At 32.8% G+C, this 13,168-nt stretch overlaps 3 protein-coding genes and 1 non-coding gene across 4 annotated transcripts; all 4 read left to right on the forward strand.

Moving 5' to 3' along the window:
- Positions 1–3,642: 3,642 nt before the first annotated feature.
- Tsp_10277 (zinc finger protein) lies at positions 3,643–10,174 on the forward strand. The gene is made up of 8 exons (XM_003372470.1): positions 3,643–4,030; positions 4,102–4,182; positions 5,430–5,535; positions 5,595–5,644; positions 6,820–7,083; positions 8,581–8,628; positions 8,863–9,291; positions 9,342–10,174. Exons 1-8 carry the CDS (start codon positions 3,643–3,645, stop codon positions 10,172–10,174), a joined length of 2,199 nt encoding a protein of 732 aa, XP_003372518.1.
- Positions 6,632–6,704, forward strand: Tsp_10278. The gene has a single exon. It is a non-coding gene; the product is annotated as a tRNA-Arg (tRNA).
- A 228-nt stretch (positions 10,175–10,402) lies between the features above and the next one.
- Tsp_10279 (putative N(6)-adenine-specific DNA methyltransferase 1) lies at positions 10,403–11,014 on the forward strand. The gene is made up of 3 exons (XM_003372471.1): positions 10,403–10,528; positions 10,588–10,807; positions 10,866–11,014. The coding sequence occupies exons 1-3, from the start codon at positions 10,403–10,405 to the stop codon at positions 11,012–11,014; spliced, it is 495 nt and encodes a 164-aa protein (XP_003372519.1).
- A 478-nt stretch (positions 11,015–11,492) lies between these two features.
- Tsp_10280 (conserved hypothetical protein) lies at positions 11,493–12,059 on the forward strand. The gene has a single exon (XM_003372472.1). It carries the CDS (start codon positions 11,493–11,495, stop codon positions 12,057–12,059), a length of 567 nt encoding a protein of 188 aa, XP_003372520.1.
- The last annotated feature ends 1,109 nt before the right edge of the window (positions 12,060–13,168 follow it).

Genomic DNA, 13,168 nt, shown 5'->3' on the forward strand with positions numbered 1-13,168 from the left:
ACAAAAATACAATCGGCATTAACATTGGGAGTAATCACAACCGCACTGATAAAACGGTATTTCACATTAACCATCATTGCCTGTTATGATATGCTTATTAAATCTTGAAACATATTTAAAGTTCAAGGCATGAAAAGCTATGCATAATCGCACTGGTCGAATAGCATGATCACACCATATACTTATTATTTGAATACATTATTAGTGTTTAACCATTCGTTTTCAAAACTGCGGCATAACAACCTGAATATTTTTATCCAAATACATTGGATTACGTTTTATATTCCTTTACTACCTTATTATCTTATTGTGGGGCATGCGTATGCGTGTGAGTGTCATACTTCTAAATAAAGCCTCATAGTTCAAGATTTTCGCAATGCAAGCATTCAGCATTAGGGTTTTTATAATCACAAACCACCTTAATAATGTGGTTTTGTGATATTCACAAAACGGGTTGTGAATACAATATTTCATCATGAGGAACCATGATCATCAAAAACCATTTTAATAATATGGTTTTGTGATATTCACACCCATATGTTGGTTGAGTACCGCGATTAATTAGCTCATCAACTTTATATGCGAATACTACGACGGTTTAATCATTGTTCAACAAGTTTCATAAAACAATAGTAATTGCTTCAACCGAAAACATGGGAATCCCTGTGTATGGTGTTTTTTACTGGTCTAGGACCATGTCCCCTGCTAATACGAAAAGGCTTTTCGTATGGCCAAAGGGGGAGAGCAGGAGCGTGGTATTCACCCAATGTGAAAAACACCAACAGCTCTTCAAAAGCAGGATGTAGTGCAATACACTTTTATAATCACTAACCACCTTAATAATATGGTTTTGTGATAATTACATCCTGGTGGTTGTCAGAAACCACAACCAGCACACCCATCAACTTTTGATTACACATCTTTCATCGTATCTAAATGTTGGGTTTTGATCATTTTTCTTTCATTCCAACACAATCCAGCTGTCTCCTGCGCAGGAATTTTTGCTTGGCTTCTTCACTACTGGAACCTGTTGTCTAGTCTATTTTGTAATTCATCGCTATGCATAATTATATTTTTAATGCTAATTATTCAGTTTTCTTGGGTTAATTTTTATCGATATGTTTAATTCAATGAAAAATTCATAATTGAAAAACATTACTATGCATACAATGATATTCGAAACCATCATTACTCATATGATGTTATTCAAAAACATTACGATGCATATGCGACAGATTTAAAATCAACAAGTATCAGCAAAAAGAATATGGTTTTCGATTTCTTCGGCATCAACAATATGCATATAATATCACACTGGTAAATCATGCGCGATGATGCCGGAGCAGGTACTCGATATAATAGCATTGCGAAAATTGCGTGTACAATCATGATGCTACAGTATTCGTACAAAAATACAATCGGCATTAACATTGGGAGTAATCACAACCGCACTGATAAAACGGTATTTCACATTAACCATCATTGCCTGTTATGATATGCTTATTAAATCTTGAAACATATTTAAAGTTCAAGGCATGAAAAGCTATGCATAATCGCACTGGTCGAATAGCATGATCACACCATATACTTATTATTTGAATACATTATTAGTGTTTAACCATTCGTTTTCAAAACTGCGGCATAACAACCTGAATATTTTTATCCAAATACATTGGATTACGTTTTATATTCCTTTACTACCTTATTATCTTATTGTGGGGCATGCGTATGCGTGTGAGTGTCATACTTCTAAATAAAGCCTCATAGTTCAAGATTTTCGCAATGCAAGCATTCAGCATTAGGGTTTTTATAATCACAAACCACCTTAATAATGTGGTTTTGTGATATTCACAAAACGGGTTGTGAATACAATATTTCATCATGAGGAACCATGATCATCAAAAACCATTTTAATAATATGGTTTTGTGATATTCACACCCATATGTTGGTTGAGTACCGCGATTAATTAGCTCATCAACTTTCCATTAATTTCTTTCATCGTATCCAAATGTTGGGTTTTGATCATTTTTTTTTCATTCCAACACAATCCAGCTGTCTCCTACGCAGGAATTTTTGCTTGGCTTCTTCACTACTGGAACCTGTTGTCTAGTCTATTTTGTAATTCATCGCTATGCATAATTATATTTTTAATGCTAATTATTCAGTTTTCTTGGGTTAATTTTTATTGATATTTTTATTACAATACGTTTTAGATTCATGTATAGAAATTCATATTTTACACAGTCGGCTGTCAACATTTGCAAATTTCAAAACCGCCATAACGATAAATGCAATTATGTATATTTATGAGAAAATAAAGCAGTTTCCGCCGGAATGCACATAACGTGAATGTTGCGGACCGACTGTAATTCATTGAAATGAAAACTTCTCTTAATGATAGTTTCAATTCTTTTAATTCATTTCAACAAATTTTACCCTTTTTAAATTTAATACATTTTTTATTTTATTTGCTGGCAGTTACTTTTTTTATTTAATGTTCTTTATTTTAACTCACATTTACTTTGTAAGTTAAACATGCTGTACAGTTAAATTATTTATCAACTTTTTACAATTCCAAATTTATCCTGTTGCCTCTTACTTCCCATGTATTGAAATTACAGTAGATGGTCTTTTTTTTAATAGACAGTTATTTTGGTTGCTCATTTGCCATGCTTGCATTCTCATCTGTTGTACCTTTCATGGCAAGTGGCCTCAACAAATATGTCATTTCAAATACATTTTCACGGTGAATTTATTCTACCAAGAAAAATATAAAGATGATCAAGCAATAATTAAAATATCCTATTTTTGGCATAAAAGCAATAATTTGAATTTCTTCTTATTATGATAACTATTGTGATTGTCGTTAAAAATCAGCACTTTTTCAGCCTAGTTAAAGTGTGCATTTTTTATGTTTTCTTGTCTCACTTTCAAAACTTTAGCGTATGGTATATATCAATGAAAGCTTTCCTACAGCTTGTTCAATTATTTAAAAAGTTAACAAAATTGGTCACTGAAAGCGGTTTTACATTTTAATCAAATGAAAATAATATCGCACTGTTTTCCATTGTTTCAAGCTAGTATGATTTCTTTTGCATGTTAGAATGGAATTTCAGTGAAAATAAACGTTTCACCTTGGTAAATAAACTTTGTTCATGATTGAGAGAAAAGTGATTTTTCGTAAAATTTTCTAAAAATTGTCATTGTTGATAGTATTTCATAAGTATTTTTATTTTAATGCCAAATGTACAACTTTTGACAGTTTGTTTTATGTTTGTTTATTTTATTATGCTTTTATTAAGCAATATTTATTGCAAATTTATTGCTTTAAAATTGCACAATTCTGTTTGAAAAAAAGCTCATATTTTTATATATTAGTTATGTAATAAATTATAATCTAATTTTCAATTCTGATTTGTTATCGTTTGTACACTATGAAACAATAACATGTGATTCGATTTATATTTGTACTTGCAATCCTTTTGCAATACATACTGTAGTTAGTATTGGTTTAGCTGTGGTAATCGGTTCTGCTGGTTGAGAGTGCAGAAAATTTGAATACGAATTTGATTACTCTGAAAATTTCAGGGTCCGTTTTGGTGAATTCTTGACGGGTTGTTAGGAAGGTCATTTCAACTGCGATGGGTTCGAGACAGTCTGTAGCCAATCCTCCAAGACAGCGTGGTACAAATTCGTTGCCGGCCAACGGATCAGCTCCTGGCACAGGATACACTTCTGCGGGCCGTGGTGGAGCGGCAGCTTCAGGTTCTTACGGTGGTGTGAACGAAATCGGATCAGACATTATCGGTCGAATGCTGTCGCAGTCATTGCAAAGTCGGACTAATCGCTCTTATTCAATGCCTGGACCATCGAGCAGCATGTTAGACCACTCAAGTGATTCGAGTGATCCAGATTCTTCTAGCATGGGTTTGTTTTCTTTGGACCGTTGGCTGAACTTGAGTACCGAATCTGACGGACGTGGTATTGTTGATATTGCGCATATTCCATCTGCTCATGTTCGCTATTTTGGTAAATTTCTTTTTTTTATTTTAACGCAATTTCATTCTATTGCTGCTTTTTATTAGACATGAAATGTCCAGTTTGTCACAAGATGATTCCTTCGGATGATGTGGAATGTCATTTAGTTATGTGTCTTACTCGACCACGCCTCACTTACAACGGTAAGTAGTCGCCTTTGTTGACATTAACAGTGTACTTTCGGTTCACCGCTAGCAGTCTGCCGGTGTGAATTATTGATTCAGCAGAGTTGAACGTATCAAGTTTTGTGCCGTTGACCCAACTTTTTCGATTGTCAGCAGCTAATGTGCGGCCGCTTTCTAGCTTAATTAGATTTACGCTGGTTGTCGTTTCCAAAACTGACGCCCGTTGAACACGATACCCCACACATTGACATTCACTCACTATTTTGTACATTTTTATTCCAATTTAGCATTAAGGGTAAGGTGGAAAAGGTTTATTTCTGTATTTATTATTATTATTATTTATTTTTTGTCTATTTAAAGCTGTAGTTGAGTCGTAATTTTCAGGGTAGCTGTATTTGCAAAAAATGCTCTCTGAATGCGCTTACAGTCAGTGTATTTCCAGATATGGAAATCATGCGGGGTCGTGATACGGGCTTTGAAAATTGTTGCCCGAACGAGGGAAAACATATTTTTACCGTATTTATTTGATTTGCAAGTACATTTTGCTTTTGGAATTTGAATTTTGACTGAATTCTTCTTCTTGTTGTTTTGTGTGGTCTATTTTCTGAATCCATGTTTTTTTTCAAAAGTTTGACAAATTTATTTATATGAGAAAAATCGAATTAATGTTCCGGAGTTGCTTGGGAGTTTTGGCATTAATTTTGTCGATTTGGTTGGTGCATTTGGTTTTGAATACTTTACCTGGTAATTAGTGGTTGAGTTGGTTGTGTTTTTCGATTGTCAGCCATCATCGTGTATCAGTTTGCCATGATTTGCACTGTTGTAGAAGTAATTCGCTAGCGTGGAAAAGATTTCGCAGAAAGTGTAACGTCTTCAGTTTGTTCATTAGTTGTTGTGCTTGTGTTTTGGTTTTCAAAATGGAAATTGATCGTGGAAGAATCCTACTAGTGTAATATTTTAACGTCGAGCGGGATTATTCTGTTGTTTTTGATTGATGACAGACAGGCTTGCATCGCATTACTTTTAAAACTGGCGTTTGTCATTAGCCATTGCTACAGCGTTTCTTGATGTTCTTGTGAACGATTAGCGAGCGACGCTATCTAATCGCTTGCTCTGTTGTTTTGCAACATAAATGTTTTTGGTGTAAATTTGAATTTTCTAATTCAAATTAGCACTGGCTTTTAATGATGATGTTTTGCATATTTCTTTTTGTTCTGACATTATGCTCGAGTGCTCGCTTGCTTGTTTGACATGTTGTTTTTCAGAGGATGTTTTGACCGAAGAAAAAGGCGAATGTGTCATTTGTCTTGAAGAAATGAAAGAAGGTGATACGATTGCTCGTTTGCCGTGTCTTTGCATTTATCACAAGGGGTAGGTGGAGATTGTTTTGATTGTAAATGTTTTAAAATAAATTATCATTTTTTATTCAGATGCATTGACAATTGGTTTAAAGTGAAGAACACTTGTCCAGAGCATCCCGGTGACGATTAGTCACAGTTGAGCAGGTTTCTTTGTTCGCTAAATCTGGCGATGACTACTTTTCAAAAAAAATTCATTCGACAATTGGCTGTTTTTATTGCTTGCAGTTCTCACAAAATTCTTTTTGTTTTGACTGCGATTTACTGTCTTTTATCGTGATATATGTATACACTCACGTATATATATATGTGCATATATGCATATTTATTCATATATATATATATTTATTTATTTATATATTTATTTATTTTCTTTTTTTCTCTGATTGCAGACTTTATCCTCATCTAGGATATTTAGTTTTTGTTCTTATTCAGTATTTTGTACTTGGCTGTTTTTCTATTCAATGCAAGCAGGCAAGCAAATACAGTGACTGAAATGATTGTTTTCAAAAATAACTTTACTTCATTCTGCTGTTGAAGCATTCTTTATGAAGAAGGTTGAAATATTATGAAAAATTTTTTACTTTCTGAAGCTTACAGGGCCTCTTTTTATTATTGTTGGTTTTTCTTTTTCATTAATTTTTTGATTGGAGCATTTTGCTGATAATATTTCAAGCAAAATGTCACAGCAAGGTTTTTTTTTATCTGATCAATGATGGTGTTCTTTCTGATGTTCTGTGGCTGATCATTATTGGTATGAATGAATTGTTCACGTTTCTGCAGTTCACATGGTTCATCGCCAATTGAAAATTCATTGCGGATCTTGTGCGTCAGCAAATTTTGAACAAGAAAACGAAATTACTGTTGTTTACTTATTATTGCTGAATAATATCAATTGAATAAATTCCATTTTCTTTGCTCGACTTTTGATTGTACAAATTTTCAATTTTTGCAAATAACTGTAAAAATTTAACAACAAAAAATTACTTTTTAATGTTTGAAGATGATAATGATTTTAATTAGTTCGATGTAATAATAATTTTCATATAATTTGAGTTTTTAATTTATTCAGGAGCTTACAAATAATAATAATGAAATATTGGTATTGCGGGCACGTGGCGTAATGGATAACGCGTCTGACTTCGGATCAGAAGATTGCAGGTTCGAGTCCTGCCGTGCCCGGAACTTTTACACTTCTGAAAAACCTTTTTTAATGTGATTGATTATTTTTTCAAACAAAAATGTTACAATACGATAAAACATAATTTAAATTTAGTATTTATTTGTTTTTTCTGAGTTACTGCATTTGAGCAAAGTTTCGAAGAAAAGAATAATGGTGATCGGCAATGTTTCAGTAGATCAATGGTTGTTGCTCGTAAATGTTTTGCCAAATTGGTAATTTTTCGTTCGGAAATTGCTCTTCTATCGGTAGCAATTTGTGAACCGAGCAGTTTTATCGCCGTATGGTGGCTCATTTTTCATTTTAATGCTTGCTTCGATTGTTGCTTCATAAAAACAGAAAAAGCATCTATCCAACAACGTGCAAATCAACCAGCTCAACGTGGGTGTATAAATGGTTGTTTTAAGGGAAAAAAGAAACAAAACGTGTCCACGAGAAAAATAAAAATGGAAAATTAAATTTTCTGACAATTTTAATAAAATACTTGTTTGTCCATGGCAGGCAATTCATTGTTCATTTGTAAAAGTTCAAACTGCACGGTTGCAGTGGAAGCTAATAGGTAGCGCGGCATTTTCAGAAAACAGCTATTGATTTTCCATTTTATTAACTTTTTATTGAGTAACCAATTTTATTGTTTAATTTAGCAATTTTTCAATCAATGATACTTTCGCATGTTGATATTCATTATTAACATTCAACAAATGTTCAGTCATAAATCACATTACTGGTGTAATACATTTAAAATAGGCATTAGTTGTTTCCAGTTGCACATACTGGCATGTTTGACTAATCCAACATGCTTTATTTAATGCTCAAATTGAAAATCCGCTTTCAATCCAATTAATCATCCGTTGCAAAGTTTATAAATAATACAGTTTTCAAATTCAAATAGTTTCTCTGGTTAACTGAAGGGAAAAAACTTGAAAATGTGCAAACTTTTTAGCTTTGTTTTATTATTTGCTTATTTTTTTCATTTAATCAGTTGCACATTCAAGTAGACACGCTTGCAAAACGACTACAATTATTTCCTTGCATTTTTTCGTCTAAGCGTGAAATGTTTCAATTTCATAAATGAATTTGCAATAGTCATGAAATTAGTGGAATTAATATTTATTATCAATATTAAAAAATAAAATTCAATATATTCGTTGCGAATCTTCTTTTGTAATTTATGGACTAAATAATTTTTAAAGTTTGACAAATTGAAATGAATTTTATTAAAATGTTCAACGTCATTATCAATTTTTTATTTAGCAATTGTAACTTTAAAGGGCTACTTTCAGATAATCATCATATTATGAATATTGGATAAAATGTTTCAGGACACACATTAATCAGTACAACTGCGTTTTAAATTATTAATGATAATAATTTTAATCAAAATATTCAGAAGTTATTGCCAGAAGTACAGATCAAACTGGATAGCAATGTGGAACAAAATTATATTTCATTTCCAATTATGAATATGGAAAGATTCTGAAATGAACTTTGATAGCAAACTGAATCGTCATGCCAAATTGTTATGCCTAATTTACTCATTCATGGACATTCAAATTTCAAAACAATTTTTTACTAAACAAAAATCTATAACTCAACAAACACTGAATTTAAAAAATCAAATTGAAACTTCACATATTGATATTAGTAAAGCGTATTTAACATTAAAATTAATGTATTTCACAATAATTGTTACTATACACAATAGTAAAAACAAATCATTTTTTCAAAAATTATACTCAGAACAATACAAAATAGTAAGTTTACGTTGTACAGAAAACAATTTTGTTTCTGAAAGTGGTCTTATTTTAATAATAGTAAATATCAAAACGCAGCATCGTAAAACAAAAGACATTTTCATAAATTAAAAGAATTTTTTAGCAATTTCATTTTCAAATCTTACTTTAAATATTACTGTACTTATTTACAGTAAGTTCAAGTTTTGTTTGAATGAAAATTATCCGTTGCTTTGGTATTGAGTGTGAGTTTTTTAACAGATAAAGTTAACAGCTTTGGTTATTAAATAAAATTTTAACGTTCTATTTATATATATATATATATATATATATATTATTTTAATGCACGCTTATGAGCACTCCATTGATACTGCACTCTGTTTCTGTTTCGTTATATTTGTTGAGGTTTTTAATTGATTGGCTACAGTTGTCATTTTTACACTTTTCATTATGCTTATGCGCTTTACTATGCGCCGAATGTTTATTTTAATAATAATCATTAGTTGCATTATTGTTATTTTTTGCTTCGCAATGCAATTCAATACCATCACCTTTGAAAAGTCGATTTTGCCGAGGCCAGTTTTTTCGCGCAAGTCGAACTCTGAGCCGGATTATTCTGTTCATATATTTTATTACATGTGGTATGGCAACGTAGCTTTCGACCAGTTCTTTCTGCATTGGAATCATCGTATTCTGCCACACTACAATCCATTGATAGCGTCGAAATATATCGTTGGCCGCAGGGAAGCTCCAGAAGATATTGGTTCCAATTTTTATCCAAAACTTGGTTGTTACAGCAGTCGTGATCCAAAAGTTCTTGCTCAACATATGCAATGGATTCGTGATGCTGGAATTGGTACTGATCTAATTTTTTTTCAACTGTTTCTTATTGTTTATTTCATTTAGGCGTCGTAGTGGTTGGATGGTATCCTCCTGATGCTAGCGACGATGAAGGTCACCCTTGGGATGATGCAATTCCCAGCCTTTTGGACGAAGCCAACCGTTGGCAGTTGAAAGTATGCTTTTTGATCGAACCATACAAAGGCCGAAATGGAGAAACAATTCGCACCGATATTGAATACATTTTGCAAAGTTACGGCAGACATGACGCATTTTACAAAATTCCCACAAATGGCATTTCAAAACCAGTGTTTTATGTCTACGATTCGTATTTAGTATCGAATTCCGATTGGCAAGCTCTTCTTTTGACAGATGGCAAAAATACAATCCGTAATACGGATTTAGATAGTATAATTTTAGCCTTGTTGGTAAAACGAACCGACACGGATGCAATTTTGACGACAGGGTTCGATGGATTTTTTACATATTTTGCTAGTACAGATTTCACGGATGGGTCGAAACCGTCAAATTGGCCAGATTTAGTATTGTTCGCCACTCGGAATGGGTTGCTTACATCATTGAGCGTCGGACCGGGATATGTGGATGAACGCATTCGACCCTGGAATGGCGAGAACACACGTTCGAGGTGCAACGGATCCTATTACGAGAAGATGTGGAAAGCGGCTGTCGACTGTAAACCGACGTTCGTCTCCATTACCAGCTTCAACGAATGGCACGAAGGAACTCAAATTGAACCGGCTGTGCCTTACAAAAATGAAAATTATGAATATTTGAATTACCTTCCGATGGAAGAAGATTTTTATTTGAAGCTAACCAAACGTTTCATTGATGATAAAAGTGGTTTTCAAAAAGAAAATGATACGAAAATTTCAACTTGATAACTGCTTCGAATGTAAACTGTCACATTTTCAATATAAAAAAATATGTTCATTTTTATTAAATATTTGAAAAATATCTTTCACGAAATTATTGCATAAATTTATATGAAATATTTCCAATTGTTCACATTCAATTGTACATGACTACATTTGTACTGTAATGAATGTTCTGCAACTGCCATTTGTGAAAATTAGTCAAAATGTCATTATTACTGTTTTTCACTATAAATGTCTTGTGATTTCAAAATAATAGATTTACATATTGCAAAAAGATATCGAGATTTTGTCTATCCACCATCAGAAGATTCTTATCTTCTTCTAGAAGCTATTCAATTGGATTGGGAGAAAATTAAAGTCAGTTGTAAAATTAATTGTTCATAATATTTCCAATATTAAACGTCGTTTCATTTAAGACTTTGAAGCCAGTCATTTGTTTGGAAATAGGCTGCGGAAGCGGTGTAATAGCGTGTTCGGTGGCCAAAAGTTTACAATCTGGAGCAGTGATTTTCGCCACAGATATTTCTCAAATTGCTGTAGAACTGACAAAAGTGAACGTTGAACAGAACAACATTGACAAAATTTTCTGTCCAATTGTGGCCGATCTTATTTCACCGCTTTACGATCGATTGTTGAGTAATAAAAAAAATTTTTTCCCCTTATTTTAATGCAAATTTTATTGAATTTTATTCAGATTCTGTTGATTTATTATTATTCAATCCACCCTATATACCACGTTTGTCAGATTTTGACGATACCGATGAACTAAGCAGCACATGGTGCGGTGGCGGTCCCGAAGGCACTGATATTCTCAGGCGTATTTTTTTTCAACTTCACAAGTAAGAAAAGCGTGAAATGTTGTTAACATTTTTTTAAATTATAATATTTTATTGTGTTTGAAATGATTTTCATGCTGTTCACATACATGAAAGTGTTTCTTGTTGTGCAATTTATTTCACTGACTGCATAGCGCATTTGAAATTAAAATAGTATAATTGAAAACTTTTAAAAATAATTTCAATGTTTCCTATTTTGTTTGCAATCAAATTTTTGAATAACTCTTTTTTCAAAATTGAACTATTTGTATGAAGTTGTCCATTGTGAATTGATTGATCACTTTGTTTATTAATTTTGTTTTTTTTGTTTGCAAAAACAGTTTATTGAGCGACAACGGCCTGTTCTATTTGGTCGCCATCGAGGAGAATAATATTGAAAAATTATTACAATTGAATTCCCACTTGGTGGGCAGTGTGGTTTTGGAAAGAAAAATTCGAAACGAACATTTGTTCATTTTGAAATACACAAAGAGGGAAAAAACAAAATGGCGAGCCGGTTGGCAAAAATCCACTTCGTCGAATTGAATATCGTACGCCGGTTGGATGAAAGCGAAAAGCACGTCGTGTCGGCGGTCAAGTATGCCGTCGAAGAGTTGGGCTATACGAGTGTGGCTGTCAACGTTGAACTGTCGGCCACCAACGACAATGGCCAACGTAACAGCGGCCTGGTAGTGCCGGAACCGTTGCTGGTCGACTGGGCAAATGTTGTCGAACGGTCGAAACCGTGGCGACTGTACACCAGACTGACACTGAAGGTCGACAGTGTTGATCTGTTGAGTTCGCTAATGAATAATGAAACTGTTCTCAAGTACGACATTATTGCCGTTTGTCCATTGTCCGAGGCGATTTTCAACTTTGTCTTTGACAACGTGGAAGTGGATCTGTTGACTACGGATATGATGAATCGAGATGTTTGGTTTGAAGATGAGAGTTGCTACAGAAAGGCTGTTCAATGTGGCAAATTTATCGAAATCTCTTATTCGCCGGCAATACTGTCCGCTGAAAAAAGAATCGAAATATTTTCTCACGGAAATGAACTTTTTAGGTATTGAAAGAATTTTTTTTCACTTGTCAATGGCATCTTGTTCTTGTTGTTGTATTAAGTTTTTTCTTTCTTTTTTTTAACAGAATGGTTGGTCGAAGAGGAGTCATTTTGACTAGCAGAGCTTTTGGAGCGTTTGAAATGCGCGGCCCGTATGATGTCATTAATATCGGATATTTGTTTGGTATGAATCCGAATGAAGCACGAGATGCCATTACTGTAAATCCGCGCAAATTGCTCGACGCCGTCGGGATCAAGAAGCGAACACTCAGTCACACTTTGTTCACTAGGCATGTTTCCCAACTTCAAATGAACGAAGTGGAAAATTTATTGCGAGTTCCAGAATTCAAAATTGAAATAGAAACTAATTCCTCTAATGAAAAACAATAATATTTTTTTAAATTTTTTACGTAATAAATGTATATTATTTCTTCGCTTTTTTTTATTTGCCGACAGGTTTGTTATATACATGTAACAAAATTTACTATAGTAGTTGTTGTTTATACTTGAAATTCACAATAAACAACTGTACCGACTGACTTGAACATTGATGTTTTGAATGTCACCTGTACAAATCGCACCAATATTATCGTGTGTGTAAGTAGGAATTTACATTTTCAATAAATTATTGATCAACTTATGCTCAGTTGCTTTTCATAGTTGAAGATGAACTTTATGTTTTATATTTGTAATTACTAAAGTTTAAAATAAAACGTATGAATGGAAAAGGATTTTGTTACTTTTTACGTAAACTAGCATGATTTTTCACAAATCACTTTATGTAAATGTTTACATTGTTAATTGCATAATTTTTATACTTTGCTAACTTTTTATGATCGATTTTTATGAACATTTATTTGATAATGAGCAGAACTGTTTACTTTTTTTTTAAAATTATTATTGAACATTTTGATCTGGGTAAATTTTTCACTGAACAATTCCAATATAATTAAATAGTTTGTTTGGCATTTATGAATGACAAATTTTTGTTTCTCCAATCATTCGTACAGTACAGTTGTTTTCAAGTTTTTATACAAATATTTGCAATTATTCACTGATATTCAAATTATTATGAGTCAAATAAACGAATGAACGTTTCATTGTTTGTATCCACTCAAT

Source organism: Trichinella spiralis, assembly GCF_000181795.1.
Source record: "Trichinella spiralis strain ISS 195 chromosome Unknown Scfld9, whole genome shotgun sequence".
Lineage (NCBI taxonomy): Eukaryota > Metazoa > Nematoda > Enoplea > Trichinellida > Trichinellidae > Trichinella > Trichinella spiralis.